This window comes from Eptatretus burgeri, chromosome 15, assembly GCF_056783735.1.
Source record: "Eptatretus burgeri isolate ZD-2024b chromosome 15, Ebu_testis_v1, whole genome shotgun sequence".
Classification (NCBI taxonomy): domain Eukaryota; kingdom Metazoa; phylum Chordata; class Myxini; order Myxiniformes; family Myxinidae; genus Eptatretus; species Eptatretus burgeri.
This window is the reverse complement of record NC_140975.1, coordinates 59,842,543-59,869,217: the sequence shown is the minus strand read 5'-3', so window position 1 is coordinate 59,869,217 and position 26,675 is coordinate 59,842,543. Positions and strand designations below refer to the sequence as shown.

The 26,675-nt window shown below is 43.5% G+C and overlaps 1 protein-coding gene across 11 annotated transcripts in view; it reads left to right on the top strand.

Annotated features, from left to right (window-relative positions):
• The window catches only part of LOC147012292 (uncharacterized), a 129,875-nt gene that overhangs the window by 55,867 nt on the left and 47,333 nt on the right, over nucleotides 1-26,675 (top strand). For 6 of the 11 annotated variants that reach the window (XM_085856220.1, XM_085856222.1, XM_085856223.1 and 3 more), the window contains exons 22-52: nucleotides 2,071-2,681; nucleotides 4,108-4,245; nucleotides 16,705-16,890; nucleotides 16,982-17,167; nucleotides 17,260-17,445; nucleotides 17,538-17,723; nucleotides 17,813-17,998; nucleotides 18,089-18,274; nucleotides 18,362-18,547; nucleotides 20,001-20,186; nucleotides 20,280-20,444; nucleotides 20,532-20,717; nucleotides 20,811-20,996; nucleotides 21,094-21,279; nucleotides 21,372-21,557; nucleotides 21,635-21,796; nucleotides 21,887-22,072; nucleotides 22,177-22,362; nucleotides 22,504-22,689; nucleotides 22,782-22,967; nucleotides 23,061-23,246; nucleotides 23,340-23,525; nucleotides 23,618-23,803; nucleotides 23,899-24,084; nucleotides 24,178-24,351; nucleotides 24,455-24,640; nucleotides 24,720-24,905; nucleotides 24,998-25,183; nucleotides 25,274-25,459; nucleotides 25,554-25,739; nucleotides 25,838-26,023. In XM_085856220.1, the coding sequence (XP_085712346.1) occupies nucleotides 2,071-2,681; nucleotides 4,108-4,245; nucleotides 16,705-16,890; nucleotides 16,982-17,167; nucleotides 17,260-17,445; nucleotides 17,538-17,723; nucleotides 17,813-17,998; nucleotides 18,089-18,274; nucleotides 18,362-18,547; nucleotides 20,001-20,186; nucleotides 20,280-20,444; nucleotides 20,532-20,717; nucleotides 20,811-20,996; nucleotides 21,094-21,279; nucleotides 21,372-21,557; nucleotides 21,635-21,796; nucleotides 21,887-22,072; nucleotides 22,177-22,362; nucleotides 22,504-22,689; nucleotides 22,782-22,967; nucleotides 23,061-23,246; nucleotides 23,340-23,525; nucleotides 23,618-23,803; nucleotides 23,899-24,084; nucleotides 24,178-24,351; nucleotides 24,455-24,640; nucleotides 24,720-24,905; nucleotides 24,998-25,183; nucleotides 25,274-25,459; nucleotides 25,554-25,739; nucleotides 25,838-26,023 (6,086 nt within the window). Of the gene's footprint in view, nucleotides 1-2,070; nucleotides 2,682-4,107; nucleotides 4,246-16,704; nucleotides 16,891-16,981; nucleotides 17,168-17,259; nucleotides 17,446-17,537; nucleotides 17,724-17,812; nucleotides 17,999-18,088; nucleotides 18,275-18,361; nucleotides 18,548-20,000; nucleotides 20,187-20,279; nucleotides 20,445-20,531; nucleotides 20,718-20,810; nucleotides 20,997-21,093; nucleotides 21,280-21,371; nucleotides 21,558-21,634; nucleotides 21,797-21,886; nucleotides 22,073-22,176; nucleotides 22,690-22,781; nucleotides 22,968-23,060; nucleotides 23,247-23,339; nucleotides 23,526-23,617; nucleotides 23,804-23,898; nucleotides 24,085-24,177; nucleotides 24,352-24,454; nucleotides 24,641-24,719; nucleotides 24,906-24,997; nucleotides 25,184-25,273; nucleotides 25,460-25,553; nucleotides 25,740-25,837; nucleotides 26,024-26,675 lie in introns of all 11 variants that reach the window. The other 5 variants (XM_085856214.1, XM_085856213.1, XM_085856215.1 and 2 more) reach the window with 3 other exon arrangements.

Here is a 26,675-nt window from a genome sequence, read left to right as displayed (position 1 = left end):
TGTGTGCGTGCGTGCGCGCGCGTTCTAATTATTATGAATGTTGTATTTTTTTTTTTTAAAGTGATTCTTCACCATTGAGAAACGGGCCAAATTTATATCGAGCATATTAGTTCCAGACTGTTATGACCACTTTGTAGATGAGTTGGATATTGACAATTACAAGCTGATTCGATTTTTGTTCATGTCTGGATGCAGATCTCACCCATCATTGGGATACAAAATGTGAACTGTTCAGCCTTGTGGAGGGGCACACTCGACCGAGTGTCACTCGAGTTTGATGCGTTTTTATGCCGAAGGCGTTATGTTGGGTTATTTGTGTGCGTGTCCGTCTGGAATCGCTTTTTGTTACCGCGATAACTTGTGAAGCACTGAAGAGATTTCAACCATACTTGACACGTATCAGCTGTAATAGAAAGAGAACCGATTGAACTTCAGTTTGACCAGGTCAAAGGTTACGTGCCCTTTGAAAAATCATTTTTCAGACCATTACTCTCGTTCGCAGCATCTGATGTTCTCATCTCCTCGTCTTTCTCCTTCCCCCCTCTCCCTCTCCATCTTTTTAACTTTTCATGTTACCTTTTATTGAGATCAAACATTAAGCGAGTTCACATCTTGTCTCGGCAGAAGCATAACCATTGAACCATTCAAGGCAATTTTTAGTTTGTTTATAATATCACGAATTGGCTGACAGGATGGCCTTTAGTTATCCACACCCACCTCCAAGCCATCAAGTCTGTATTTGAATCTTGACCCAGCTATTGACTCTCATCCTGGTGTTTCACAGGTATGGTGATTCATCAGTGTGCCGTCCCTCAGAGTTTAACTGGTGTCCCGGCTGCCAGCGTTTGCTGATTGAGGAGGTTAAAGACCGCACGTCGTCTTTCGGGAACAGTCGGCGAGCTATCGCCGGCACACTGAACAAATTCTAAATTCCTGCCGAAATGATTGCTCTGAGAGGGATGGCAAACCGCCCAGTAAAACTCTTGCCAAGAAACTGCTTCGGCAGTGCTCGACTTGCATTTGGGTAGAATACCGGGACACTAATGTTCGTTGAAACAATATGTTTATTGTAAGAGTTTCGCAACAAGGTGACTCGATAATATTGTTGTGGATCGGCATTCGAGGGGAAGCACTTGAGTCGCTCTGAAACGCCTGGTCCTGAGGTCACCGAGCACGGATAACTCCATGCGCCAGCTGTTTGCTAATCAACAATGAGTGCTGATTGGTTCCACCAATCCTGGCAGGTTTTCGCTATTTTGTGCGGGAACCTTACCTGTGCACCGCAGCACCAAGGAGACTCTCACGCCCTCGATGTGTACTTGGGTTCACTTACCTGATCAGTGGAACACATCTGGTCGCATGACTGACTTGGTTCAGATTCTGACCAAATTTGGTCAGAATCTTGGTGAATTTCTTCAAAAATCATCTGCAGACCCACCAGTCAGAATGCTACCAAATTTAGGTTACAACATCAGTACAGGGTCGTGATGTTAAATTGCCCGGTCATTCTGATAACGTGACCACAAGTGTCAAAATGGTGGACGGTAAATTTTTTTTTTGAAAAATCTTGTAAATTCCTTCAAATATCTTCCTCACCAGACCCACCAGTCAGAGTTCTCCCAACTTTCGGTTACCACATTAGGTCAGGGCCCTGATACGCTGCAGGTGCAGTGGTCCAATTATTTATTTATTTATTTCTCTCTTAACCTGCTTGTTAAGTAGAGATAGATTAATGTGCCAGAGTTCTCCACAAAATTCTTATCATTTGAGCTTTTGTCATCAAATCTTCAACAAACCTTTTATCATGAGATTGTGGAGATATACAATTTAATAAAATGTACAATCATTTTATGATTATTATTATTTTTTTTTTAAAACTGTCGTTTTTCATCAAGTTTAGTTGGAATACAAAATGGCCGTGGATGGGCTTTGCATTTTGAGATGCTTTCTGATTTATTTTGGTTTTGCTCGGATACCATTTGGTCTCGTAAGGATTCTAACAAGCGTTTTTGTTGAGTACTATCATGTGAGTAATTTTGTGCCAAATAATTATTTCTCTTTTGTTTGAAGATGTAATGGATCATTTCCATCTGGAGAAGAGTATGGATGAGATGAGGGTGCAACTCCATGCTGTGCGGAAGGAAAGGGACCAGCTTCAAGCCAGTGCTGAGATGCTTTCTCATTCTCAAGAACCTGTTGAAACGGTGCAAGAACTAAGAGAACACATATGTCAACTTGAGCAATCGCTGAAGACCTTGGCTTTGGAGAAAGATCGTACCTTGGCTTCAGATGAAGAAAAGCTTGTGCTTGAGAGGGATCAATTAAGGCATCGTGTTCACTGCTTTGAGGATGCTGAGAAACGACAGGACCCGAGTGAAGTTCTGAAACCTGAATGCTCAGTCGTTGAAAATGCTACCATGGAAGATGAAGACTGCCTTTTGGCCGGTCGTATTGACGAATTGGAACAGCATGCAGCAGTTGTTGCTGTTGACGTAGGTCGCCTGAAACTGCACTTGCAGGAAGAAAATGAGCGTAGTGCTCATCTCGCTGAACAGCTGCACAAGATGGTCGTTGAGAATGAAACAAATTCACGATTGAAGATTGCAGTCGAGAGCGAATTGGCTTTGGCACTGGCAAAGAAAGAAGAACTGTATCAAGATCTGCAGGACAGTGTGGACAATGTACGTGGATTGCTTTGCATTCACAATTGAGGTTGGGTGTTTATTCTGTAGTCATTGCATTCCATTGTTAAGCTGTGAAAGCCATCAACGTTAAACCTTTCCGAGCATCCTAATAATGTGCCCACAATGTTCGTTTCCGTCGCACTTTGAGCATTAAATTATGAGTATATCAACAGTAGTGCAGGACATGAATGTGCAATCGTTAAGAGTTGTGCCTTTTTTTTTTTTTTTTCTTTTTTTTTAAGTCCGTGCACTTGAAGCGCAAAGTGGGGTTAAGCAATTTGTTCACTTTTGTCTGTCATGTCACAAATGTCAGTTTATGATTGAGGAACAACTTTATTTCAAATGAATGGGAAAATGAACCTTAGTTCAACGGTACTTTGGCTCTGAATTAGTCCAGATCGTGCATGCACACAGAAGAGCGAGACATGATTTTACTCTGTCTCTGTCAAACAAAATTCAAAATCATTACAAACATTAAAGTGTTTGTTTTTTTTATTTTTTTAAAGGACACGCATGATTATTGTGGCAATTGGCAACTCAAGGGTGGCCGTTACGATGTTTGTTTCTACCCAAACACTTATGACCTTCCCCTTTTCAAAAAGCAGATTTTTTTTTTCTTTTTAACTTTCTCAAAAACTTAGTCTATTCTCTCTTTTCTTACTTTTCTATTCATGCAGTTCTTTTATTTAAGGCTTGGCCTTGATGAGGACTATTCAGTCTGTGCCTGTAGCCTTAAACATAAAAAAAACAAATAAATAAGCTGGTGTAAATGAACAGCACTAAACTTCTGCAATTTTTATTTTTTTGTTAATATGACCTTTAAAATCATTTTATTTCAATTGAAGTACACACTTGAATACTGTTTGGAGTAAGATGTTCTCTGAAGTCTTAAATTTACTCTGTTGAGACTCAAGTGCCATTGAAGGTTGGCTTGTACTCCCCCCTCGATGTTCTGACCTGTAACTCAGTAGCAAAAACTCACTTCAGATCCGGCTCGAATTTTGGTATAAAAAAAAAACATTGCCAGGTTCCGAATCGGCAACTCTATCTCCCTGTCTCAGAGAAGTTTTCATTGGAGAGACCCGTGTTTGGAACAGATGTGAGGGCTGCGAATCGCTCTCCTGGATATATTTTTTCTTTATAAAAATTTGCGAATCGCTCTCATCTTTCACACACCTGAATTTTATTTTATTTTTTTTGAGTGATTGTATTTGGATATGTTCAAGTATACTGTATGGCACTTGCATAGTCCATGTCACCGCTTCCCTTTCAACCCATACTGTAGCTGCTCATGTGTAAAGGTGTTTTCTGTACCAAATTTCACTTTTTCAATGGTGAATGTGACCAAGAGAAGTGATTTTAACAAGTATTTTTTTTTTTTCTTTTTCTTTTCTATTTTCTAATGTTTTTGGTTTTTGGGCAGTGCATTCAAGCGCAAGGAGATTTGATGACTACACAGAATGTGTTGAAGAAAACCAAGAAGACTGTAGTTGAACTTCAGCAGGCGTTGGAGAAAAAAGACGTGCAACTTCTTTGCTTTAAAAACGAGTCCAAATCCCAGGTTTGTTTGTTTTTGTCTTTATATTATTACTAGCACAAGTACCTGTCACTTTTCTGGCAGATTTAATCAAAAGATATCATGCTGTATTTCACAAACATTTTGCTTGATTTCCTCTATAATTTGCCTGAGTATATTTTTAATGTGCTTGAAAGTCAGCTGACATCACTTTCATCAACCAGACTTGCTGATTATACTGTATATGGTGTGAGCAAAAATTACTTCCGCTTCACTGCGAAGATCAGTGTTGCACTCTTTGGTTTGAACCTCTATTTATAATGAGTGAAATTAAATATTTTGAAAATTTTTAATTGTTCTCACCCAAATTTCAATATCACCGAAATGCATATTATCAAGTTGTTTAACTTATTTTTTTTTCAATACAAGATTATTTGTAATGCTGGATACTGGCAGGTGGTGCTTTATGATGCACATCCACAAATAATTGGGGTCTTCCAGACTTCCCCCTCCCCCAGATATGTGACCACCAGGCTGAACGGTTTCCATTTTCTATCCCACTGATTGGCCAGATCTGTGTCCAGACCTCTAAGATCAAAGTGGCTTGGTCTTATCACCTACCCAACTTATCCACCAAGTTTAATCCTAATCCGTCCACAACTTTTTGACCCAATCTCTCAATGGTGAAGAATCACTTAGAAATTTTTAGTAGCTGTATCTGATCTTCACTAAAATGTGATTAATTCATCCTTGTCACACACACCTCACCTCTCCACCAAGTTTCGTCCCAATCCACCCATAACGTTTTGAGATATTGTGCTGTACATTTAATTTAAAAAAAATAAAAATTGCCCCTTTCTCTCTGGTGATGAGGCGCTTAAAATTGGAGGATCCGGATCTTTACAGAAATCGAATCCATTCTTCCTTGTCACACACCAAACTTGTCCACCAAATTTTGTCTGAACGTGTACAACTTTTTTGAGATATTATGCTCGACAGAGGGGTGAAAACATAACCCCCATCCACTTTCAGTGGCAGCTATACTAATCTGTGTGTCAATGTGTCTCCTCCATAACTACAAAACCATGAAACCTCGCAGCCTGAAACTTTGCTTGTATATTAAGGGAACTCCAAGGAAGTGCTTCAGTGAAATTTTGTTGTTTGGGTTGATTGAAACACCCCTTTTGAGGATAATTAACGGCCTTATTTAATTATCCATTATGGAGGCTCAGCCTTTGTCAGCTTGCAAGGGTCTCGAGTCACCATTTTGTTAGGCCAATTCAAACAGGCCTTGATTTGGAAACACGACATGCTCTCGTGGACTAATTAAAGTATATCATGGAAATATTATATCTGATTTGAAAAATCTGATCTCATGGAGTAAAGTATCAATCTGGAGTGACATCTGAAAATGTTAAACTCGTGGTTGTTTTTTATTTTATTTTACTTTTAAATAACTTGAGTATTTCAGCAAAGCATTATGCTTAATTTTCGTTTGTTTGTTTTTAGGTCAGCGAGCTGACCTCGTATAACCGTTCGATGTCCTCAGGTCTGTCTGTCAATTTTTATTTTTCTCTCTCCTCCTCGACGTCTCTGCCAATTGAGTTCCAACTTCACATGATGATAACACTAATTGCTCTCTATAGATCGTCTGAGCCCTTTTTCACATTTTCTCCTCGGGGTCAAGGTTACAGTGTCATCAAGTGCAAAATGGCCTTCAAGGCAGCATTGGACGGATATCATGCATAATGAGTTTCATAGGGTTAAGATGATTTAATTTGACCACCTAGTTTCTCGTTACCTCTGTCGTCTGTCCCTGTTTATTGGGCACCACGAGGTCTGCTGACTTCAACACCGCTTTGCGCGGTTATTTTGAGTTCAATTCAAATTCTGTTTTCACTTTCCGTAGTTGCTCAGGTCGATTAACACTCGGTTGTATCAAGTTTTGTGATGATTGAATGTTTATATCCTCGGTCTGTGTTGAATGCACTGGAGCGAGGAGAAGCTTCCATGAAATTTCACGATTCTGTCTTAAGTTCGTTGATTTCTGTTTTCACTTTTGGGACCTTCTGGTGCAGCCACCCGTTTAATGAGGACAATTTTCATGCAAATCCGCTCACAAACACTTTTCTTGAGGAAAATATATTCAATTCAAATAATCGTGAGACTCTGGAAGGGACACAACATGCTTTCCATTCACTGCTTCACCTCGTAACCTGTCCCCCTGAGGGACTGCTTATTCATAGCATCTGTGAGATTAATGTTTATATTTTAGATGGCTTGGGCTGTGCTCTACTAGTCTCTCAAAGAATTCCGGTGAAAAACGGACGTTTTAAGATTCTGTTAGGGCATTTCATCCGACAACGAGCTGGCTGGTCACGTGACTATGTGCAGGCAGCGAATGATTGAGCTTCTCGGTGGTCCGAGGGTCCTTTTTAGTTGGGGTCCAGCTCTGTCCTGGATACAGCCATTAAATGCACACACTTGGAGTGCATTGGTCTACAAGAATATAGTTTTAGTGGGGCAACTTAGCATAACAATTGTGCATTTTGTGAGGAAAGCACCAAATTTGGCACACTCGTAGCCTAACATATTATGAACAGATTTGGATATTGGGCCATCTCAAATTCAGCCGCTGATGGCAGCCATTTTCCACTCCCATCAAAAATTCAGATGGCCCAATATCCAAATCTGTTCATAATATGTTGGGCTACTAGTGTGCCAAATTTGGTGCTTTCCTCACAAAATGCACAATTGTTATGCTATATTTGGCTAAGTTGCCCCACTATTTTTTTTTTTTTCTTGCGTGGACTTTGGAAACTTTTTGGCTCATTTTGGGCTGCTGAATCCAAATCTGAGCTCAGATTTGCTCGATCACATCAAGTTTTTGTGCTATCTATATGCTCCATATTCATGGATTTTTACAAAAGTTGACCATCCAGTCTGGCAATCTTGGTGGGGATAAAACAGCAAAAGCTTGATTATTCCGACTACCCGTAGCTGTAAACAGCCTGCCATGAGCAAAGTGGAGTTATTGTCTGATTCTCTTAAAAGAATCAACGTATGAATCAGTAGTTTACGTCTATGACCCGCATGACACCAACAGAATCTTGTATTCGGCATACGAATGACCTTGGATTAACTCGTGTGCGGGTCTCAGAGTAATCCGTAGCTGCAATTAATTGCCCTTAAGGAAGCCGCATATCTGCCAGGAGGACAGGAGACCATACATTAAAAATATCGACAAAATGTGTAAAAATATGTGCAAGCAAGCATGGATTATATGTTAATGTATGATTAAATATTGTAATTGAAGTAGGTACCTTTCATTGTAAACATTTTTTGCATCTATCGATCTTCTTATGCAACAGTGTTTTTCAACTTCGAGTGTAAAATTACTGTTTTCTCAAAAATAACGATTTTTCATAGTTCAAAAACTAATGACAGATTTGGATTCAGCACCCAAAAGTTAGCTGGAATCCGTTGAAAAAGCACATGCAAGAGCAATCGTGTTGACCAGTGGTATTTATTTCACGGCCATAAACGTGGGTTTGAAAATTGTTTCATGATGTTGGGAATGATTCCTAGAATATGGAGATTTTTGCTTCGAGCGGCCTCGCATGTTTATTTTAAATTCAATTTGAATTCTGTTTTCACTTTCCGTCGTCGCGAAGGTTGATTAACACTCGGTTGCATCAAGTTTTGTATCCGAGCTGACCGTCAAACCCGCTCGGGTTAATTTGGTTTTTGCTAGTGTGTGGTCGATTTATATTTCGTGAAGAAAACATTGAGGAATGTGTAGAAAATGTAATTCAATTTTGCACCATTCCGAACTCTGACCCGCTTTCGCAAACCATGATTATAAAGTCTGCAGGGGTACTTTAAAAAAAAAAAAAAAAAATTTTTTTATTTATTTCGGCAATTCCGGACGTAGTTTTCATTTTCACCGTTTTTGTGTGATTTGCTTTCATGACAAAAATATAAATATCTTAATAGTTGCGATATTGTAATCAGCGGCAGTGGTCAAATGAAGAGGAACACAGACTGCACACACGGGAATGGTGGGGGTTTGTGCATGCCTGCATGCGAGGTTGGACGAACGTTGCATGGGTTGGAGCAGGCAGGCAGGCCTTTGCAAGGAAGATAGCATGGGTTTTAATTTTTGAATGTTCCTGCCCGGTCCCAGTTTTACATGGCACACTTTGTTAAAAAGAAAATGGCCCTGTTTGGGTGCATTTTATCCCCCCCCCCCTAATAGTAATGCCCTGGTGTGCTGCCTACCCTCACCTCATGCTTCATCCCTTCACACTGCCATTGTCTTCACCTACTGCACCACCCCCCCCCCTGCATTCCCTCAAGTCCCCCTATCAAATACATGTCCAGAACATCCTCCCCCTCTCCCCCTTTTCCACTACCCCCTCTCTTGCCTGTCTTCTCTCTCTTCCTCCTTTATCCCACTTCTCCCTTATCCCCCCCCCCCCAAATCCTTAATATATCCCTGCCAGCGAAGTGACGGGTTGTATTTACCAGGAGGAAATAAGTCAGCACAGTTTATTGAAATGGCTTTTAGTTGTATTAAAAGAAAAGTATTTACAAGGAGTGAACCATCAAGGTACAACAACTAATCACCACATCTGCATCCCCAAATTACCCCTGATGTGACGTACCCGCCTTTGGATCCTCAACGGTTTCCTCGCACTCCACAGTATGCCGGCATTATGCATCTGATGTGGAAGAGAGCGGATGAGTATGAGTATGATGAGAGGAGTGATTTGGTTCTCATCTTCTTTTACATGCCAGAGATTAAATTGGGACAGGACCCCTGCACACCTCACGCGTGCGAACTGAAACCGGAACCCTCTGCGCTTCGCTCCCACTTCTCTTACAACCGCATTCTCTGGAGTAGAAAAAGGGGAGTTTGTTTCTTGTGCTTCAAAAAAAAAAATGTTGGTAGGTGTGTGGCAGCCAAAAGTAAGCACATCACAATTTAAATAAGCATGTAAAATATGTTTATAGATTCCATGTTAGACTCGGAGCACCAAAAATGAAGGGCATTCGGCCCAAATCGACCAGAGTAAAATGCATCTCAAGAACAATCAAACTTTTTTTTTATCTTGCCAAAACGAAGTTTTTGCAAGATATGTTAGTCAGCTTGTATGTTTTTATTTTTATTTTTTTTATTTTCATTGTTTGTTTGCTTGTTTGTCTGTAATCACGTATAAAAAATTCTGCAGAGCACAGTTATCATCGGAAATTTTTGTAACTTTGCATATCAGAGGCCTCGAGAGGTCCCTTTCAGTGCACAAAATTTTGAAGGTCAAGGTCACTTTGGCGCAAATCAGGGGAGTCGACGAAACCCTTTTTTTGAGTAATTTTGATCGGATCGTCTTCAAACTTCATGGGAATATAGTTCATGGTCTGGCGCTCAGCTGATTAATTTTTGGTGGCGATTGACCTTGACCTTCATGGTTAGCGCCGAAGGTCAAACATATTTGACCCCAAGGTCAAATTTTCAAGTTTTAGGAACCATATCGTGTAGTACCTCAAATTGAACACCTCAATGAGTGCTTTCTAGATATGTCAAGCTTGAGACATTATGATGTCATTTGGTGACGTTATGAGGCAAAAGCATATTTTTCATGTTTACTCTGTTGAACGATTCTCATCGGAATCTCTCGCAGTCAGATATTCCTCAAGGAGTCGCTCTTGGTGGATAGCAGCTCTGTTCACCTCAGTGTGACCTTAAAGAAGTCACACGTGGTCACCTTTTGGCAAGATACCGGTCACCCTGCGGGTGACATTGGTTTATTTTTGTTTTGTTTTTTTTTGAAAATTTATTAACAAACCATAATCTTCCTACCTCTATTAGTTCCCCAATGAACGGATAACCTCTCTTGACCTATATTCTCTTAAAAAAAAATAAAGAATTCATAAAATATAAATCTCTCCATGGGGTGAAAATTTAGAAGCATAAATTTTAAGTTGTTTTGAACCTTTTCAAAACAATGGGCTTTTGCAGTATATTCAGTGTTGCAGGACAACTTTCATACACAATTTCAAAATCGGTTATGGTGACCAAGCCCATAAAAACTTCCCTCGGCCATGACCAAATTCCCTCAAGATCATAACTTGTGATATGTCCAACAGAGGGTATCTTTAAAACTTTTTTCTTTTTTTTTTTGTATGCAAATACTTTACCAGGTTACGAGGATTTCTGAATTATAATTTCGAAGATTTCAAAACTCTGCCATTTTGATTCCGTCATATTTGTCTTCTGCTGGAGTTTGGAAATGCAAACGTGTCGTTTCCATAATTTCAAGCTTCGATGGATATCTCTACGTGGTCCGTGTGTTTTAATCGCAAAATTCTCACGGGACGTTTTATCACGACACTTGCTGGGGGACTAGGAGAACCGAAAAGACCCCCATGACCGGGGGCCTAGGAGGACCTAAAAGACCTTGGATACCATTTAGACCCTTCAGACAGCTTGGATACTTGACCATTTTGAGCTTGTGACAACTTGGACCTTTTTTAGATTGCAAATAAATTTTGTGCAAAATATATGTCTGGATAGTGATTGTACGCGAGTTGCTTTGTTGCCATGATTCGCACCGGTCATTATCCTCATTTAAAAAGTCTGTTCTTCTGTGGCGATATTTAGGGGTTGAGCGTCACAAACCAATTCACTCTATTATAGTATAAAATAAAAATGCAAGAATTTTACCTTTTTAATTTATTCCAAAATAGCAAGGTGGGTGAGGGAAAGGACATTCCATACTGTACTCTTCCATAAATAGAAAATGCAACACTTGGTTTGTGATGATGCTGTTGGAGTGGGGAGGGGAATTCAGCAATCGGAAGAGAAGCATCGACTTTGCGACGGTCACCTGCTGCATTGCCTCCTCGGAGAAGGTGAAGCCGACCCTTTGCCACCTTGAACCCGGAGCAGATCTTTCCTGCTTGGATGGGAAGTTACTAAGATGGCATCCTCATCCAGAATAATCCTGTCTCGTCTGCATTAAAAAACCTGCTCCGGCATAAATCCCTTTGCCTTGATGAAAGTTCCATGAGCTGCGATGGGTTGTTTTTTGCAGCATCATGGTCTGCCTTCAAGCTTGGGGAATCCTAAATAGTTGTTTGATCCTAATAGGCCTTTGAGACCACCATCCTTGATGTTGCCGGTGGATGTCTGGAAACTCGCTGTACGGCGAAGAAAAATTTTGCCTCTCGAGGGTCGCTGGATAACATTGAACAGAGTTGCAGAGCCATGCTTCATGGGAGAGCTGCGCTGTTCAGGGAGCTGAGGCGTAAAACTGTACGTGCACAAAGGATGGACAAGGAGGCCTATGTGTGAGGAATCTGTAAAAGGGGTTGAGCATCAAGTAATTCTTGTCCTCCTAACAGGGGAATTTGTGCATTGTGTTCCTCCAAGCACCTCCCTCGGTGTACTGCAGTTGGGGTGGAGGGTGGAGGGGGGTGGGCTCTTGACGGATAAGTGAAGGCCCGCTGGGCCAGTTACTTTGAGCGGCTGTATCAGGCTGATCCATCAGCTGGTGAGTTGGGTGCCAGGGGTGTTGCTATCCCTTTTGCTGACACTCCAATCAACTGTTTCCACAAATGAAGGTGGATCACAGGCTGCGGTGAATAGGTTGAGTGGGGTGGAGCTCCTGGGATCTGACATCCATGCTGAACTTCTCAAGTTTGGAAATGCTGCACTCGTATTGCATGCAGTTTTGTGCTCTGCCTGGAACACAGGCATCATCCCCACTGACTTGACAAGGGGCCTTGTTCCTCTCTGGAAAGGAAAGGGTGATTGCCAGGACTGCAACGACTACCGGGTGGTGACGCTACTCAGTTTCAGGCAAGGTCTTTGCTCGGACAATTTTGATGAGGTTCACCACCATCTACTTAAGCGCCAGTGTCCAGAGCAGTCAGGCTTTACACCAAAGAGGTCAACGATTGACCGTATCCTTGCTCTTCGGGTCCTCACCGAACGCAGATGAGTTTCGGTCGGGGCTGCTTGCAGCTTATGTTTATCTCTGTAAAGCGTTCGATTCAATGAATCTGGATGCCCTCTGGAGGATTCATGGTCTTCGTGGGGTGCCACCAAAATTGATCATCTGATGTCTGAACTCTACTCTGGTACTGAGAGTGCTGTGAGATGTGGTGGTGCCATCTCTGACTTATTTCCAGTTGGTACTGGAGTTCGTCAGGGGTGTGTACTGGCTCCCACACTTTTGAGTGCTTTTATGGATTGGATTCTGGTGCTTCATTTGGGAACATCAAGATCTCTGACCTTGATTTCAGATGATGCAGTCATCTTTGCAGAGACTGGTTATCCTTTTTGGAGCCCTCAGATGCTGAATGAAGAGTCTGAGCCGCTGGGATTCTGGGTTTTCTTGGTCAAAACTAAGATCCAGGCTTTCAATGACATATTGGATGCTGCCATCTTGTCTGTACTTGTTTGCAGTGAGGATGTTGAGGTCACGGAGAGATTCACTTACCTTGGCAGTGATATTCATGTCTGGCTGTGAGCCAGAGGCCAACAGGATTTTGGGTCGGGCCTGGGGAGTCATGGATTCACTGGATCATGGGGTGTGGCGCTGTCGGTACCTGTGCAGGACGACGAAAGTCCGAGTCTTCAGGTGATTGGTGCTTCCAGTCTTGCTCTCCGGATGTGAGACTTGGACTCTGACCAGGGATCTGAGATGGAGAATTGATTATTTTCGTACCAGGTCTCTTCGGAATTTTTTTTTTTATTTACGTCTTTTCATTTCTATCCTGATACCTCCCGTAACCGTGTCTCTACCCCCTCCTCTTCTTCCTGTTACTCTCGTCGACCTACCGGCTTCCTTTTGTGTTTGCCAATCCAAATTCACCAAACAACTTCATGATTTTTCTTCGACTTTTCTTTTTTGAAAAAAATAGTGTCTCTGAAAATGTTTCGACTTCCTCTCTCACACGTGTGGTTCTTGGTATTGTATCATAATTCACGACGACTCTTCTTCAAAAGACTTCACAATTCGACCGTTCCTTCAGCCTGTGTCAAAGTCCAACTGTTACAATGTTTATTTTGTCCATTTTTAAAAATTATTATTTTCCAACTTCAATGCCAATTCACCCCACCTACTTGACCCTAACCCTAACAAATCTACCCCCTCCTAGCCCCTCACCTATTATCCCCTCTCCTTACCCCTCCCATCTTGTCCCTCATCCTTCGTCTGCTCTCTGGACCTCTTCACTGACTTCTGCTTCAATATCAGCTCCTTCTGTTCTCCCAAAGTGTGTTGTCCTCTAACAACTGTGGGCTCCATTCTGACCGAACAGAAATCTCACTCAATCTGTGCACTCCTCAACACCACAAACCTGCTCCTTCTTTCCTCTCATCAAACTTCCCCCCCCCCCCGTTGCAAACCCCTCAAATGTTGTACCTCCCCTGCCTGCTCCCTTCTTCACCATACCACTACCAAGCCTCATCCTTCCCCTCTCCCCCCCCCTCCTCTCACATCGCCCTCCTGCACTTTGGCCATGCCTGCTCTTATCGTCTCCCCTCCCTCTCAAACAAACCTTTATACTCTTCTCCCTCCAAGCTGCTTTCACCTTTCTCAGAAACGACCCCCTCACCCTTCTCCCTTAACTCTTCCCTATCAATCTCCCCCTCGCATCCACGAAGCTGCCTCCTTCCCCTGCCCTCTCTTTCATCTCATCACTCCACCTCTTCCAATCTTCAGCTGCCCTCTGCCTCCTCTCTTACTCCCCACTGGACATCAACCTATCACCACCATGCCTTTTCTCCTCCTCACCATCCCTCTCCCCCAGCTGTTCTGCAATCCCCGACACTTTCAGCAACTCTCCTTACCTCCCCACCCCTCCCCTGCATCCAAAGCCTCCTCCCCTCCCTTTTAACAGTATTGACCTCAAACATCCTGGGCCTTTGCTCAAATCTGACTGATCTTTCCAGACATAATCTGCTCAACAGAAACTTTCCTCCCTCAAGACGTCTCTGACTCCCTAGTTTCTCTGTGGTTATTCCCTCCTCCGGTATGACAGACCTGAGCCTCGCCCTGGTGGAGGAGTTCCTCTCTTCATCAAACACTCTATTCCTCACTCTCCATGCACTGCCCTCACTCCCCGCACACCCCCAGGAATATGTCTGGCTACGGCTTCCCCTCCACTCCCACCTCATGTTTATGTGTTGTACTATCCACCAAACAGTGATGACTCTGTACGTCTCGCTCGCCGAAAACATGGACCAACTTCTATCCTCTCATCCGAACTCTCTTCCTCATATGTGGCGACTTCAACTGTCATCATGCCAGTTGGCTCGGTGTCAGAACCTCTCTCACCTGCCATGACACTTCAGCAAAAGCTTTGTGACTCATTGGAACTGACTCGATCTGTCAACTTCCCTACCCGGATCTCAACCAACGGGACTCCATATCTTCTAGATCTGAATTTGACAAATTTCCCTGACAATATCTGCTGTTCTTCCTCCGCTCGGTTCATCTGACCACGTGCTTGTCAAAGTGGACATCTCTCTGGCTGTTATCAGAGAACCACCTCAGCGCCGTCGGGTCTGGCATTTCACTCAAGCCGACTGGCAGGGTCTCCGAGCAGCCATCAAACTTGTAGACTGGTCTCCTATCGCTACTTTCTCCAACATCAACTCATCCTGGGAATTCTTTAAAAGAAACTTGCTCTCCCTCATGCACAGATTTAAACCCCTCTCGTCTTCAGCTGTTCTACCCTTCCTTCCGCCCTTGGTTCACTGAAGCTTGTGGTGAGGCAGCCGTCAGGAATCCAACTGAAGGTAATCTCAGTTCCTTACACAAAGCTTGGAACAAGTGTGTATCTACCCTCAGGAGAGCCAGAAAACAACATCTTTCTCATCTCAAGTCTGAACTCTCAAACCTCTCTCCCTCCTCCAAATCCTGGTGGCGTCTAATCAAATCTGTTTCTGGTGTATGTTCCCCCTCCATCCCCTCCCTTACCTCAAACGGTCGCACTGCTGATGCCGCACGTGAAAAGGCTGAATGCCTAAACTCCGTGTTTGCCTCTAAATCTTGTGTCCCACATTGCCCACGATTGGTCTAAACCTCGTGATATTTGAGGGTTTATTGCACGACGAAAAAGACAAAAACTTTTTAATGATGATTTCTTTGGGATCCCTCAAAACTCTGATTGTATGTATATACACGCGTCGTAAAAGTTATTTGGCACCCATGGGGCTTTGCCCCTGCCAGTTAATCAAAAATTCTGGTTCTGTAACTGCTTCATCGAATGGTACAAAATAATACTCGTGAGCTGTGTGATCATGCATAAAGAAGTTTATTATTTTTATTTTTTTTGTTGGCGTTGTAATCGGTAAGTCAGCTGTATGGTCGTGTATATACAACTTGAGATCCCTCGCTTGCCAGTTTGTAAAGTCCCGGATAGCACAGCTTTTACTGTATATACACACATGCATGTCTCGGTTCACAAAGGGCAGCAGGTTCCGAAACTTGGGTCTCTGAGGTGGTGGGAGGACATCCACAATGAGGAAAGGAGGATTTGATAAAGGGAGACTTTTCTCCAATTGGTGGACAAATTGATGCATTTTGACAATCAGCTTGGACTTTGGGAAGGTGAGCAGGCGAGGGTTTGTGGGAGAAAAGAAAGTGATACCTTGGGGGTGAAGGGGGGAGGGAGGCGGACCATGTGGGAAGGGCAAAGGCAGGAGGAATGAGGCCAGATGTCAACTCCTATAAAATCCAATACACTGACTTGCCATTGATGGGATAGTGACATTCCTTGGAAATCTACTTTCTGTATTTGTATTCCAATGGTGTGAAAGACTGTTTTCAACTGCCTGGAAGGAAGCAAAATGGGGGGCTTGAGCACCAGCCCAGAGTGGTGAGTCGTGTACTCTCCTGCCTTTGCCCATTCCGAGCCCCCCCCACCCCCCCTCCGAGTTCTTGCAGATTGAAGTGTATATACATATATGATACACACCCTCACCTCATCTTCCCATATGGCATTGAGTGCCAAATGAAAGCCTTACATAAATGGATGAGCCCAGTGAGTGTAGCAAAGGAATGCGTCAACTGGCCTTTGATGCCAGTTTCGTCATGATCCTTCCATGAAAGGTGTGGCAGGTACGACAAGGCTAAGTTGCAGGGACTGCACCTCTTCCAGTGGCTATCTAGAGAAATGCATCGGACATTTTGATTGCCGATCCTTGTGGGGTGAGAGTTTCAGAACTTGTGACTTGCCAGCATTGAATGCCCCACGCCAAAGAGATAACCAGGTCTGAAAAAAGGTATTCACAAGTGTGATGACCACTTCTGCACAGCGTGGTGTCCTTGGCAAAATTGTCGAGTTGCTCTGCAAATAATCAGACTGATCAATTTAGATTTAACGAGGAATAATACCGGTCTCGATCCATTATTCATTGCACTCACCTTGATTGAAGGAATTTATTGCCTCTCCTGCCGACTTGACAACACATTTGCCTTGTTTGTGCAGGTGCTTGAAGCTCAGCTTTTGGCAGCAAAGAGGCACTCTGAGGAATTGTCAAATAAACTTGAGGAAGCACAGAGCCTGCTCGAAGAGAAGGATGCTCTGAGTAGCAGTCTAGCCCAATGTATGGACAATGAGAAAAGGATGCAGGAGGAGCTTCTCGAACACCAGCACAAGGTCGAGCAATTGAAGGTAAGGTTCTTCGTGATTAACTTGCTTGGTTCAAGGGGTTTTCATTCTTCATTTTCCACCCGACGTCAAATTGCTCGACTGATGTGTGCAGCTCCTTGAAGCTCAGCTTTTGGCTTCCAATATGCATTCTGAGGAATTGGCAAATAAACTTGAAGAAATGCAGAGTCTACTTGAGGAGAAGGATGCCCTGAGTAGCAGTCTTGCTGAAAGTATGGCCAATGAGAAAAGGGTGCAGGAGGAGCTTCTGAAACTCCAGGACGTGGTCGGCCAATCGAAGGTAAGCTTCCTGAAGTTCAAATCATTTGGTTTAAGGTGTTTGTTATTGTTCACTTCCAAGCTGACATCAAATTCCTTGACCGATGTATGCAGGTGCTTGAAACTCAGCTTTTGGCTTCCCAGATGCACTTTGAAGAATTGTCAAACAAACTCGGTGATGTGCAGAGTCAGCTTGAGGAGAAGGATGCACTGAGTTGCAGTCTCGCAGAAAGAATGGACAATGAGAAAAGGATGCAGGAGGAGCTTCTCAAACTCCAGGACCAGGTTGAACAATTGGAGGTAAGGCTCCTTATGTTCAAATTCCATGGTCCAAGGGGTTTGGCGTTGTTCACTTTCCTCCTGACATCAGTTTCCTCGACTGGTGTGTGCAGGTGCTGGAAGCTCAGCTTTTGGCTTCTCAGGAGAACTCTAAGGAATTGTCAAATAATCTTGAAGAAATACCGAGTCTGCTTGAGGAGAAGGCTGCCTTGAGTTGCAGGCTTGCTGAAAGTATGGACACTGAGAAAAGGATGCAAGAGGAGCTTCTCCAACTCCAGGATAAGGTCGAACTATTGAAGGTATGGTTCCTTAATTTCAAATTTTGCTCAAGGGCTTTGTCATTGTTTGCTTTCTGCATGACACCAATTTCCTCGTCTGATATGTGCAGGTGCTTGAAGCTCAGCGTTTGGCTGCCCATGGGCACTCTGAGGAATTGTCAAATAAACTAGACAGAGTGCAGAGTCTGCTTGAGGAGAAGGATGCCCTGAGTAGCACCTTGGCTAAAGGTGTGGACAATGAGAAAAGGATGCAAGAGGAGCTTCTCGAGCTTCAGGACAAGGTCGAGCAATTGAAGGTGCGGTTCCTTAATTTGAAATTGCTTCGTTCAAAAACGTTGTCATTGTTCGCTTTCGACCCGACATCAATTTCCTGCTGATGTTTGCAGGTGCTTGAAGCTCAGTTGTTGGCTGCTCATGGGCACTCTGAGGAATTGTCAAATAAACTCCAAGTAGTGCAGACTATGCTTGAGGAGATGGATGCCCTGAGCAGCAGCTTGGCCAAAGGCATGGACAATGAGAAAAGGATACAAGAGGAGCTTCTTCAACTCCAGGAAAAGGTCGAACAATCGAAGGTAAGGTTGCTTGTGTTCAAATTTCTTGGTTCAAGGGGGTTTGGTGTTTGCTTTCCACCCAGCATCACATTGCTCGACTGTGTGCAGGTGCTTGAAGCTCAGCTTTTGGCTGCCCATGGGTACTCCGAGGAGTTGTCAAATAAACTGAAAGTAGTGCAGAGTCTGCTTGAAGAGAAGGATGCCCTGAGGAGCAGTCTTGCTGAAAGTATGGACAATGAGAAAAGGATGCAAGATGAACTTCTCCAACTCCAGGAACAGGTCGAACAATCGAAGGTAAGGTTCCTTGCATTCAAATTATGAGGGTGAGTCGAAAAGTATTCACAATATATATATATATATATATATATATATATATATATATATATATATATATATATATATATATATATATATTAAATAATATAACTACAGTTGTGAAAGAATGATGCTCTTGTACATGCTCAGTCCTCCTTTTCAACATACTTCATCCATCGTTTCACAAGCTTCTGTCTGCCCTCAGAAAAAAATTTGGCCGATTGACGAGCCACACAAGCACCGCTTCTCTCACCTGTTGGTCACTGGCAAAATGGTGGCCTCTTAAAGCGTCTGAGTGGACCAAACAGGTGAAAGTCCGAAGGTTCTTGGTCAGGACTGTACGGAGGATGCTCCAACACCTCAAAATTAAATTTCCGGAGGGTTTCCATGGTATGGGAATTGTCATGCAACATTGAAACACCTTTTGACAGTCGTCCTCGGCGTTTCCATCGAATAGCTGGTTTCAACTGGTCCCCGAGCATTTCACAATAACGGACACTGTTTACCGTTGTGCTTCCTTCTTGATGGTGTCCCAAAATTGGTCGTGAGTCTCAGAAAAGTGTGAACATCACTTTTCCTGCCGACGGTCGACTCAAACTACTTTTTGACTGGTGATGTCGGATGTTTCCGCTCCATACTCTGGCATTTGTTTTCTGTCTTGTCATGGTGGGTCCACATCTCGTCTCCGGTGGCAATGCGTCTCAAAAAAAGCATTCCGTTCATTACGAAAGTGGTTGTGAAAGCTTTGGAAGATTGTCATGCGGTTGTACTTGTGCTCTTCTGTGAGTTGTTTTGGAACCCATCTTGCAGAAACTTTATGAAAGCCAAGTTGGTTGTTGATTTCATGTGCAGAACCATGACTGACTGATCAGTTGTTCGGCCACTTGATCAATAGTCGACCATCTGTTATCCAGAATCATGGTATTGAACGAGTAATGTTTTTTTTTTTTTTTTTTTTTTTTTTTTTTTTCTTCTCTTGCGGACGTGGATTGGCTTCCAGATCGCTCATCATCATTGACACTTGTGTGACTGGTTTTGAACATGGTAGTCCGATCAAACGCACTCCGCTGCGGCAAAGCACTTCCCCATATTGTACTCAAAGTCTGCGATGGATTTCTAGCCCTAGTGCACCTTCAGCCCACAAAAATCTTTTCGCTGCACGCTGCTCCTCTTTGGTGCAAACTGACGGTGGGAGCGGTCATGTTAATTCCTTCACAATGACACAATTACTGACTGCTCAAGGTTGAAAATGCGTCACAATGGCACAGACGATTATTGCTTGTACCTGTAAGTACAACGAGCAATGTAGTCAACACAACAGTTTTAAACAAATAATTGCAGATACTTTTCAACTCACCCTCGTACTTGATTCAATGGGTTTGTCATTGTTCACTTTTCACCCGTAATCAAATTGCCCGAATGGTGTGTGCAGGTCCTTGAAGCTCGGCTTTTGGCTTCCCGGATGCACTCTGAGGAATTGTCAAGTAAACTTGAGGAGGCACGGAGTCTGCTTGAGGAGAAGGACACCCTGAGTCGGAGCCTGGCCGAAAGTATGGACAATGAGAAAATTATGCAGGAGGAGCTTCGCATACTCCAGGATATAGTCGAGCAATCGAAGGTGAGGTTCATGATGTTCAAATTGCTTTGTTCAAGCGGTTTGTCATTCTTCACCTTCCACCCGACATGAAATTGCTTGATCGATATGTTGCAGGTGCTTGAAGCTCAGCTTTTGACATCCGAGACGCACTCTGAGGAATTGTCAAATAAGATTGAGGAGAAGGATGCCCTGAGTAGCAGTCAACCAAAACGTATGGACAATGAGAAAATGATGCAGGAAGAGCTTCACGAACTCCAGGACAAGGTCAAGCAATCGAAGGTAACGTTCCTTGTGCTCGCATTACTTTGTTGAAGGATTGTCATTGCTCGCTTTCCATCTAATGTCAAATGACTTGACTGTGTGCAGATCCTTGAAGCTCAGCTTTTGGCTTCCCAAATACATTCTGAGGAATTGTCAAATAAACTTGAAGCAACGCAGGTTCTGCTTGAGCAGATGGATGCTCTGAGTGGCAACCTGGGCAAAAATATGGACAATGAGAAAAGTATGCAGGACGAGCTTCGACAACTCCAGGAACAAAATGAACAATTTGCGGTAAGGTTTCTCCAGGTCATATTACTCGGTTCAAAGGGGAATGTCGATGTTCACTTTCCATCTGACGTCACTTTCCTTGACTGATGTGCGCAGGTTCTTGAAGCTCAGCTGTTGGCTTGTCAAATGTACTCTGAGGAGTTGTCAAATAAACTTGAAGCAATGCAGGGTCTGCTTGAGGAGAAGGATGCCCTGTGTGACAGCCTGGCCAAAAACATGGTGAAGGAGAAAAGTATGCAGGAGGAGCTTGTGCAACTCCAGGGCAAGATGGAACAATCGAAGGTAAGGTCCCTTTAGTTGAAATTGCTTGGTTCAAAGGGAGTTTTTTTTTTTTTTTTTTTGTTTTAAATTGCTTGAGTTCCTCAACTTGTGTGTGCAGGTGCTTGAAGCTCAGCTTTTAGCTTCCCAGATGCACTCTGAGGAATTGTCAAATAAGCTTGAGGAGGCACAGAGTCTGATTGAGGAGAAGGACTCCCTGAATCGGAGCCTGGCAAAAAATATGGACGATGAGAAGATGATGCAGGAGGAGCTTCTCAAACTCCAGGATCAGGTTGATCAATTTAAGGTGAGATTCCTTCAGTTCGTATGCGTTGGTTGAAGGCGCTCGTCAATGTTCGCTTTTCACCCGACACGAAATTGTCTGAATGATGTGTCCAGGTCCTTGAAGTTCGGCTTTTGGCTTCCCAGATGCACTCTGAGGAATTGTCAAATAAGCTTGAGGCGGCGCAGAGTCTGCTTGAGGAGAAGGACACCCTGAGTAGGAGCCTGGCGAAAAGTATGGACAATGAGAAAATAATGCAGGAGGAGCTTCGCAAACTCAAGGATAAGGTCGAGCAATCGAAGGTTCGGTTCATGATGTTCAAGGGGTTGTCATTGTTCAATTTCCACCTGACATCAAATTCCTTGAATGATGTGTGCAGGTGCTTGAAGTTCAGCTTTTGACCTCTGAGATGCACTCTGAGGAATTGCCCAACAAACTTGAGGAGGATGCCCTGAGTTGCAGTCTCGCAAAAAACATGGGCAATGAGAGAATGATGCAGGAAGAGCTTCTCGATCCCCAGGACAAGGTCGAGCAATCGAAGGTAACGTTCCTTGTGGCCAAATTTCTTCTGAAGGGGTTTGTCATTGTTGGCTTTCCATCCTCTGTTAAATTCCTCGACTGATGTGTGCAGGTCCTTGAAGCTCAGCTTTTGGCTTCCCAAGTGCACTCTGAGGAATTGTCAAATAAACTTGAAGCAGTCCAGAGTCTGCTTGAGGAGATGGATGCCCTGAGTGGCAGCCTTGCCAAAAATATGAGCAATGAGAAAAGGATGCAGGATGAGCTTCTCGAACTTCAGGACCAGGTCGAACAATTTACGGTAAGGTTTCTCAAGTTCATATGACTTGGTTCAAGAGGTTTTTTTTTTTTAATCAATGTTCGCTTTCCACCTGATATCAAATTATTTGACTGGATGTGCCGCAGGTTCTTAAAGCTCAGCTTTTGGCTTGCCAGGTGAACTCTGAGGAATTGACAAATAAATTGGAAGATGCACCGAATCTGCTTGAGGAGAAGGACACCCTGAGTTGCAGTCACGCTGAAAGCATGGACAATGAGAAAAGGATGCAGGAGGAGCTTGTCCAACTCCAGGCAAAGATGGAACGATCGAAGGTAAGCTCCCTTTTTTTTTTTTTGTTGAAATTTCTTGGTTCAAGGGCCGTTTTAAAAAAATATATTAATTTTTATTTTTTATTTTTTTTGGTCATTGTTCACTTTCTACCGAATTTCAAATTTCTCAACTTGTGTGTGCAGGTGCTTGAAGCTCAGCTTTTAGCTTCCCAGATGCACTCTGAGGAATTGTCAAACAAGCTTGAGGAGGTGCAGAGTCTGCTTGAGGAGAAGGACTCCCTGAGTAGCAACCTGGCCAAAAATATGGAGAATGAGAAAATGATGCAGGAGGAGCTTTGCAAACTCCAGGATGAGGGCGAGCATTCGAAGGTGAGGTTCATGATGTTCACATTACTTGGTGCAAATGCTTTGTCATTGTTCCCTTTCCAGCCGACGTCAAATTGCTTGATTGATACGTGCAGATGCTTGAAGCTCAGCTTTTGACGTCGGAGACGCACTCTGAGGAATTGCCCACCAAACTTGAGGAAATGGAGAGTCCGTTCGAGGAGAAGGATGCCCTGAGTAGCAGTCCAGCATTGAGGACGGTCAATGAGGAAATTATGCAGGAAGAGCTTCTCAAACACGAGGACATGGTGGAGCAATCGAAGGTAACGCTCCTTGTGCTCAAATTTCTTTGTTGAAGGGGCTTGTCCATTGTTCACTTTCCATCCTTTGTCAAATTACTCGACTGATGTTTGCAGATCCTTGAAGCGCAGCTTTTGGATTCCCAAATGTATTCTGAGGAATTGTCAAATAAATTTGAAGAAGTCCAGAGTCTGCTTCAGGAGATGGATTGTGTGAGTGGCAGCCTGGCCAAAAATGTGGACAATGAGAAAATGATGCAGGAGGAGCTTCTCAACCTGCAGAAACAAGTCGAACAATCGAAGGTGAGGTTCCTCTTGTTCAAATTATTTGGTTGTCGGGGTTTGTTGATGTTTGCTTTCCTCCTGACATTAAAATTGCTCCACTGATGTTTTCAGGTCCTTGAAGCTCAACTTTTGGCTTCCCAGCTGCACTCCGAGGAATTGTCAAATAAACTTGAGGAAGCACAGAATCTGCTTGAGGAGGTTGATGCCCTGAGTGGCAGCCTGGCCAAAAATCTGGACAATGAGAAAAGGATGCAGGAGGAGATTGTCAAACTGCAGGAACAAGATGAACAATTTAAGGTATGGTTTCTTCAGTTCATATCACTTGGTTCATTGGCATTGTCGATGTTCACTTTCCAGCTCACTTCAAATTCCTTGACTGATGTGTGCAGGTTCTTGAAGCTCAGCTTTTGGCTTGCCAGATGAACTCTGAGGAATTGAGAAATAAACTTGAAGCAATGCAGGGTGTGCTTGAGGAGAGAGATGTCTTGTGTGACAGCCTGGCCAAAAACATGGACAATGGGAAAAGGATGCAGCTGGAGCTTCTCCTACTCGAGGACAAGAGGGAACAATCGAAGGTAAGCTTCCTTTTGTTGAAATTGCTTGGTCCAAGGGGTTTTTTTTATTGTTTGCTTTCCACCCGATATCAAATTCCTTGACTGACTGTGTGCAGGTGCTTGAAGCTCAGCTTTTAGCTTCCCAGATGCACTCTGAGGAAATGTCAAACAAACTTGAAGAATCGCAGAACCTGCTCGAGGCGAAGGATACCTTGCGTGGCAGCCTGGCCAAAAATATAGACAATGAGAAAAGGATGCAGGAGGAGCTTCTCAAACTCAAGGACCAGGTCGAACAATTTAAGGTAAGGTTGCTTCAGTTCCTATTGCTTGGTTCAAGGGGTTTGTCAATGTGCTGCTTTCTTCCTGACATCAAATTACTCGACTGATGTGTGCAGGTCCTTGAAGCTCAGCTTTTGGCTTCCCAGATGCACTCTGAGGAATTGTCCAATTCACTTGAGGAAATGCAGAGTCTGCCTGAGGAGAAGGATGCCTTGAGTCGCAGTCTGGACAATGAGAAAATGATGCAGGCAGAGCTTCACGAACCCCAGGACAACGTCGAGCAATCAAAGGTGGCATTCCTTCTGTTCAATTCACTTGTTTTGGGATTTTTTATTTTTTTTTTTAGTTGTTCACTTTCCACCTGACAACAAATTACTCCACTGATGTGTGCAGATTCTTGAAGCTCAGCTTTTGACTGCTCAGAGGCACTCTGAGGAATTGTCAAATAAACTTGAAGAAGTACAACGTATGCTTGAGGAGAAGAACACCCGGAGCGGCAGCCTGGCCGAAAATATGGACAATGAGAAAAGTATGCGGGAGGATCTTCTCCAACTCCAGGGCAAGATAGAACAATCGAAGGTAAAGTTTCTCGTGTTCCAAGGGGTTTGTCATTGTTTACTTTCAACCTGACACCAAATTTCTCCACTGTGTTGTTCAGGTGCTTGAAGCTCAACTTTTGGCTTCCCAGATGCACTCTGAGGAATTGTCAAATAAATTGGAAGAAATACAGAGTCTGCTTGAGGAGGCGGATGCCCTGAGTAGCGGTCTCGCCGAAAGTACGGACAATGAGAAAAGGATGCGGGAGGAGCTTCTCGAACTCCAGGAACACGTTGAACAATTTAAGGTATGGTTCCTAAAGTTCAAATTACTTGGTTCAAGGGGTTTGTCATTGTTCACTTTCCACCTGACATCAAATTACTCCACTGTGTTGTTCAGGTGCTTGAAGCTCAACTTTTGGCTTCCCAGAAGCATTCTGAGGAATTGTCAATTAAACTTGAGGAAGTACAGAATCTTCTTGAGGAGAAGGATGCCCTGAGTTGCAGTCTTGCTGAAAGTGTAGAGAATGAGAAAAGGATGCAGGAGAGGCTTCTCCAACTCCAGGACCAGGTTGAACAATCGAAGGTAAGGTTGCTGATGTTCAAGCTGCTTCGTTCATTGAGCTTCATTGTTCACTTTCCACCCAGCATCAGTTTACTCGACTGATGTGTGCAGGTGCTTGAAGCTCAGCTTTTGGCTTCTCGGATGCAGTCTGAGGAATTGACAAATAAACTGGAAGAAGCGCAGAATCTGCTTGAAGAGAAGGATGCCCTGAGTTGCAGTCTTGCTGAAAGTGTGGACAATGAGAAAAGGATGCAGGAGGAGATTCTCCAACTCCAGCACGAGGTCGAACAATTGACGGTAAGGTTCCTTTCTTTCAAATTGCTTTGTTCCCAAACGGTTTGACATTGTTCACTTTCCACCTAACATCAAATTCCCTGACTGATGTGTGCAGGTCCTTGAAGCTCAGCTTTTGGCTGCTCAGCGGCACTCTGAGGAACTCTCAAATAGACTCAAAGAAGTACAGGGTCTGCTGGATGAGAAGGATGTCCTGAGTCGCAGTCTCGCCGAAAGGATGGACAATGAGAAAATGATGCAGGAGGAGCTTTCCAAACTCCAGGATATGGTCGAGCAATCGAAGGTAAGGTTCCTTGTGTTCGAATGACTTTGTTCAAGGGGTTTTTTTTTTATTGTTCGCTTTCCATCTGACATCAATTTACTCGACTCGTGTGTGTGCAGCTCCTTGAAGCTCAGCTTTTGGCTTCCCAGATGCATTCAATGGAATTGTCAAATAGACTTGAAAGAATGCATCGTCTGCTTGATGAGAAGGATGGCCTGAGTAACAGTCTTGCCGAAAGTATGGACAAGGAGAAAATGATGCAGGTGGAGCTTCTCAACCTCCAGGAACAAGATGAACAATTTAAGGTGAGGTTCCTTGTGTTCATGTTACTTGCAGTTCCTTTAAAACTTATTCACACCCCTCGACTTTTGTCACGTTTTGTTGTTGCAGCCTGAATTTAAAATGGATCCGATTCAAATTTTTGTCTCCGATCTGCACGAAATCCTTCATAATGAAAAAGTGAAAATATGATTTTTGAAATTACAATTAAAAAAAAATGAAAAGGTGAAATGTCTTTCCAATAAGTATTCAACCCGTTGACGATGACGCACCAAATTGAGCTCAGGTGTCTCCGATTTTCTTTGATCATCCTTGAGATGTCTCAACTTGATTGGAGTCCACCTGTGGCCAATTCAATTGATTGGACCTGGTTTAGAAAGAAACACCTTTTTTGTACAAGTTTCCACAGTTGACGGTGCTTGTCAAACTCCGACCATGAAGTCCAAGGAGAACTGTCCGTAGAACTCTGAGATAGAATTGCGAGGAGGCATTGATCTGTCGAAGGGAACAAAACAATTTCTCATGTTGAAAGTTCCCAAGAGCACAGTGAGCTTCATCATTGGGAAGTGGAAAGAATATGGAACGACGCAGACTCTTCCAAGAGCTGGCCATTCGAACCAACAGAGCAAGAAGGACCTTGGTCACAGAGGTGACCAAAAACCCAATGACCACTCTGAC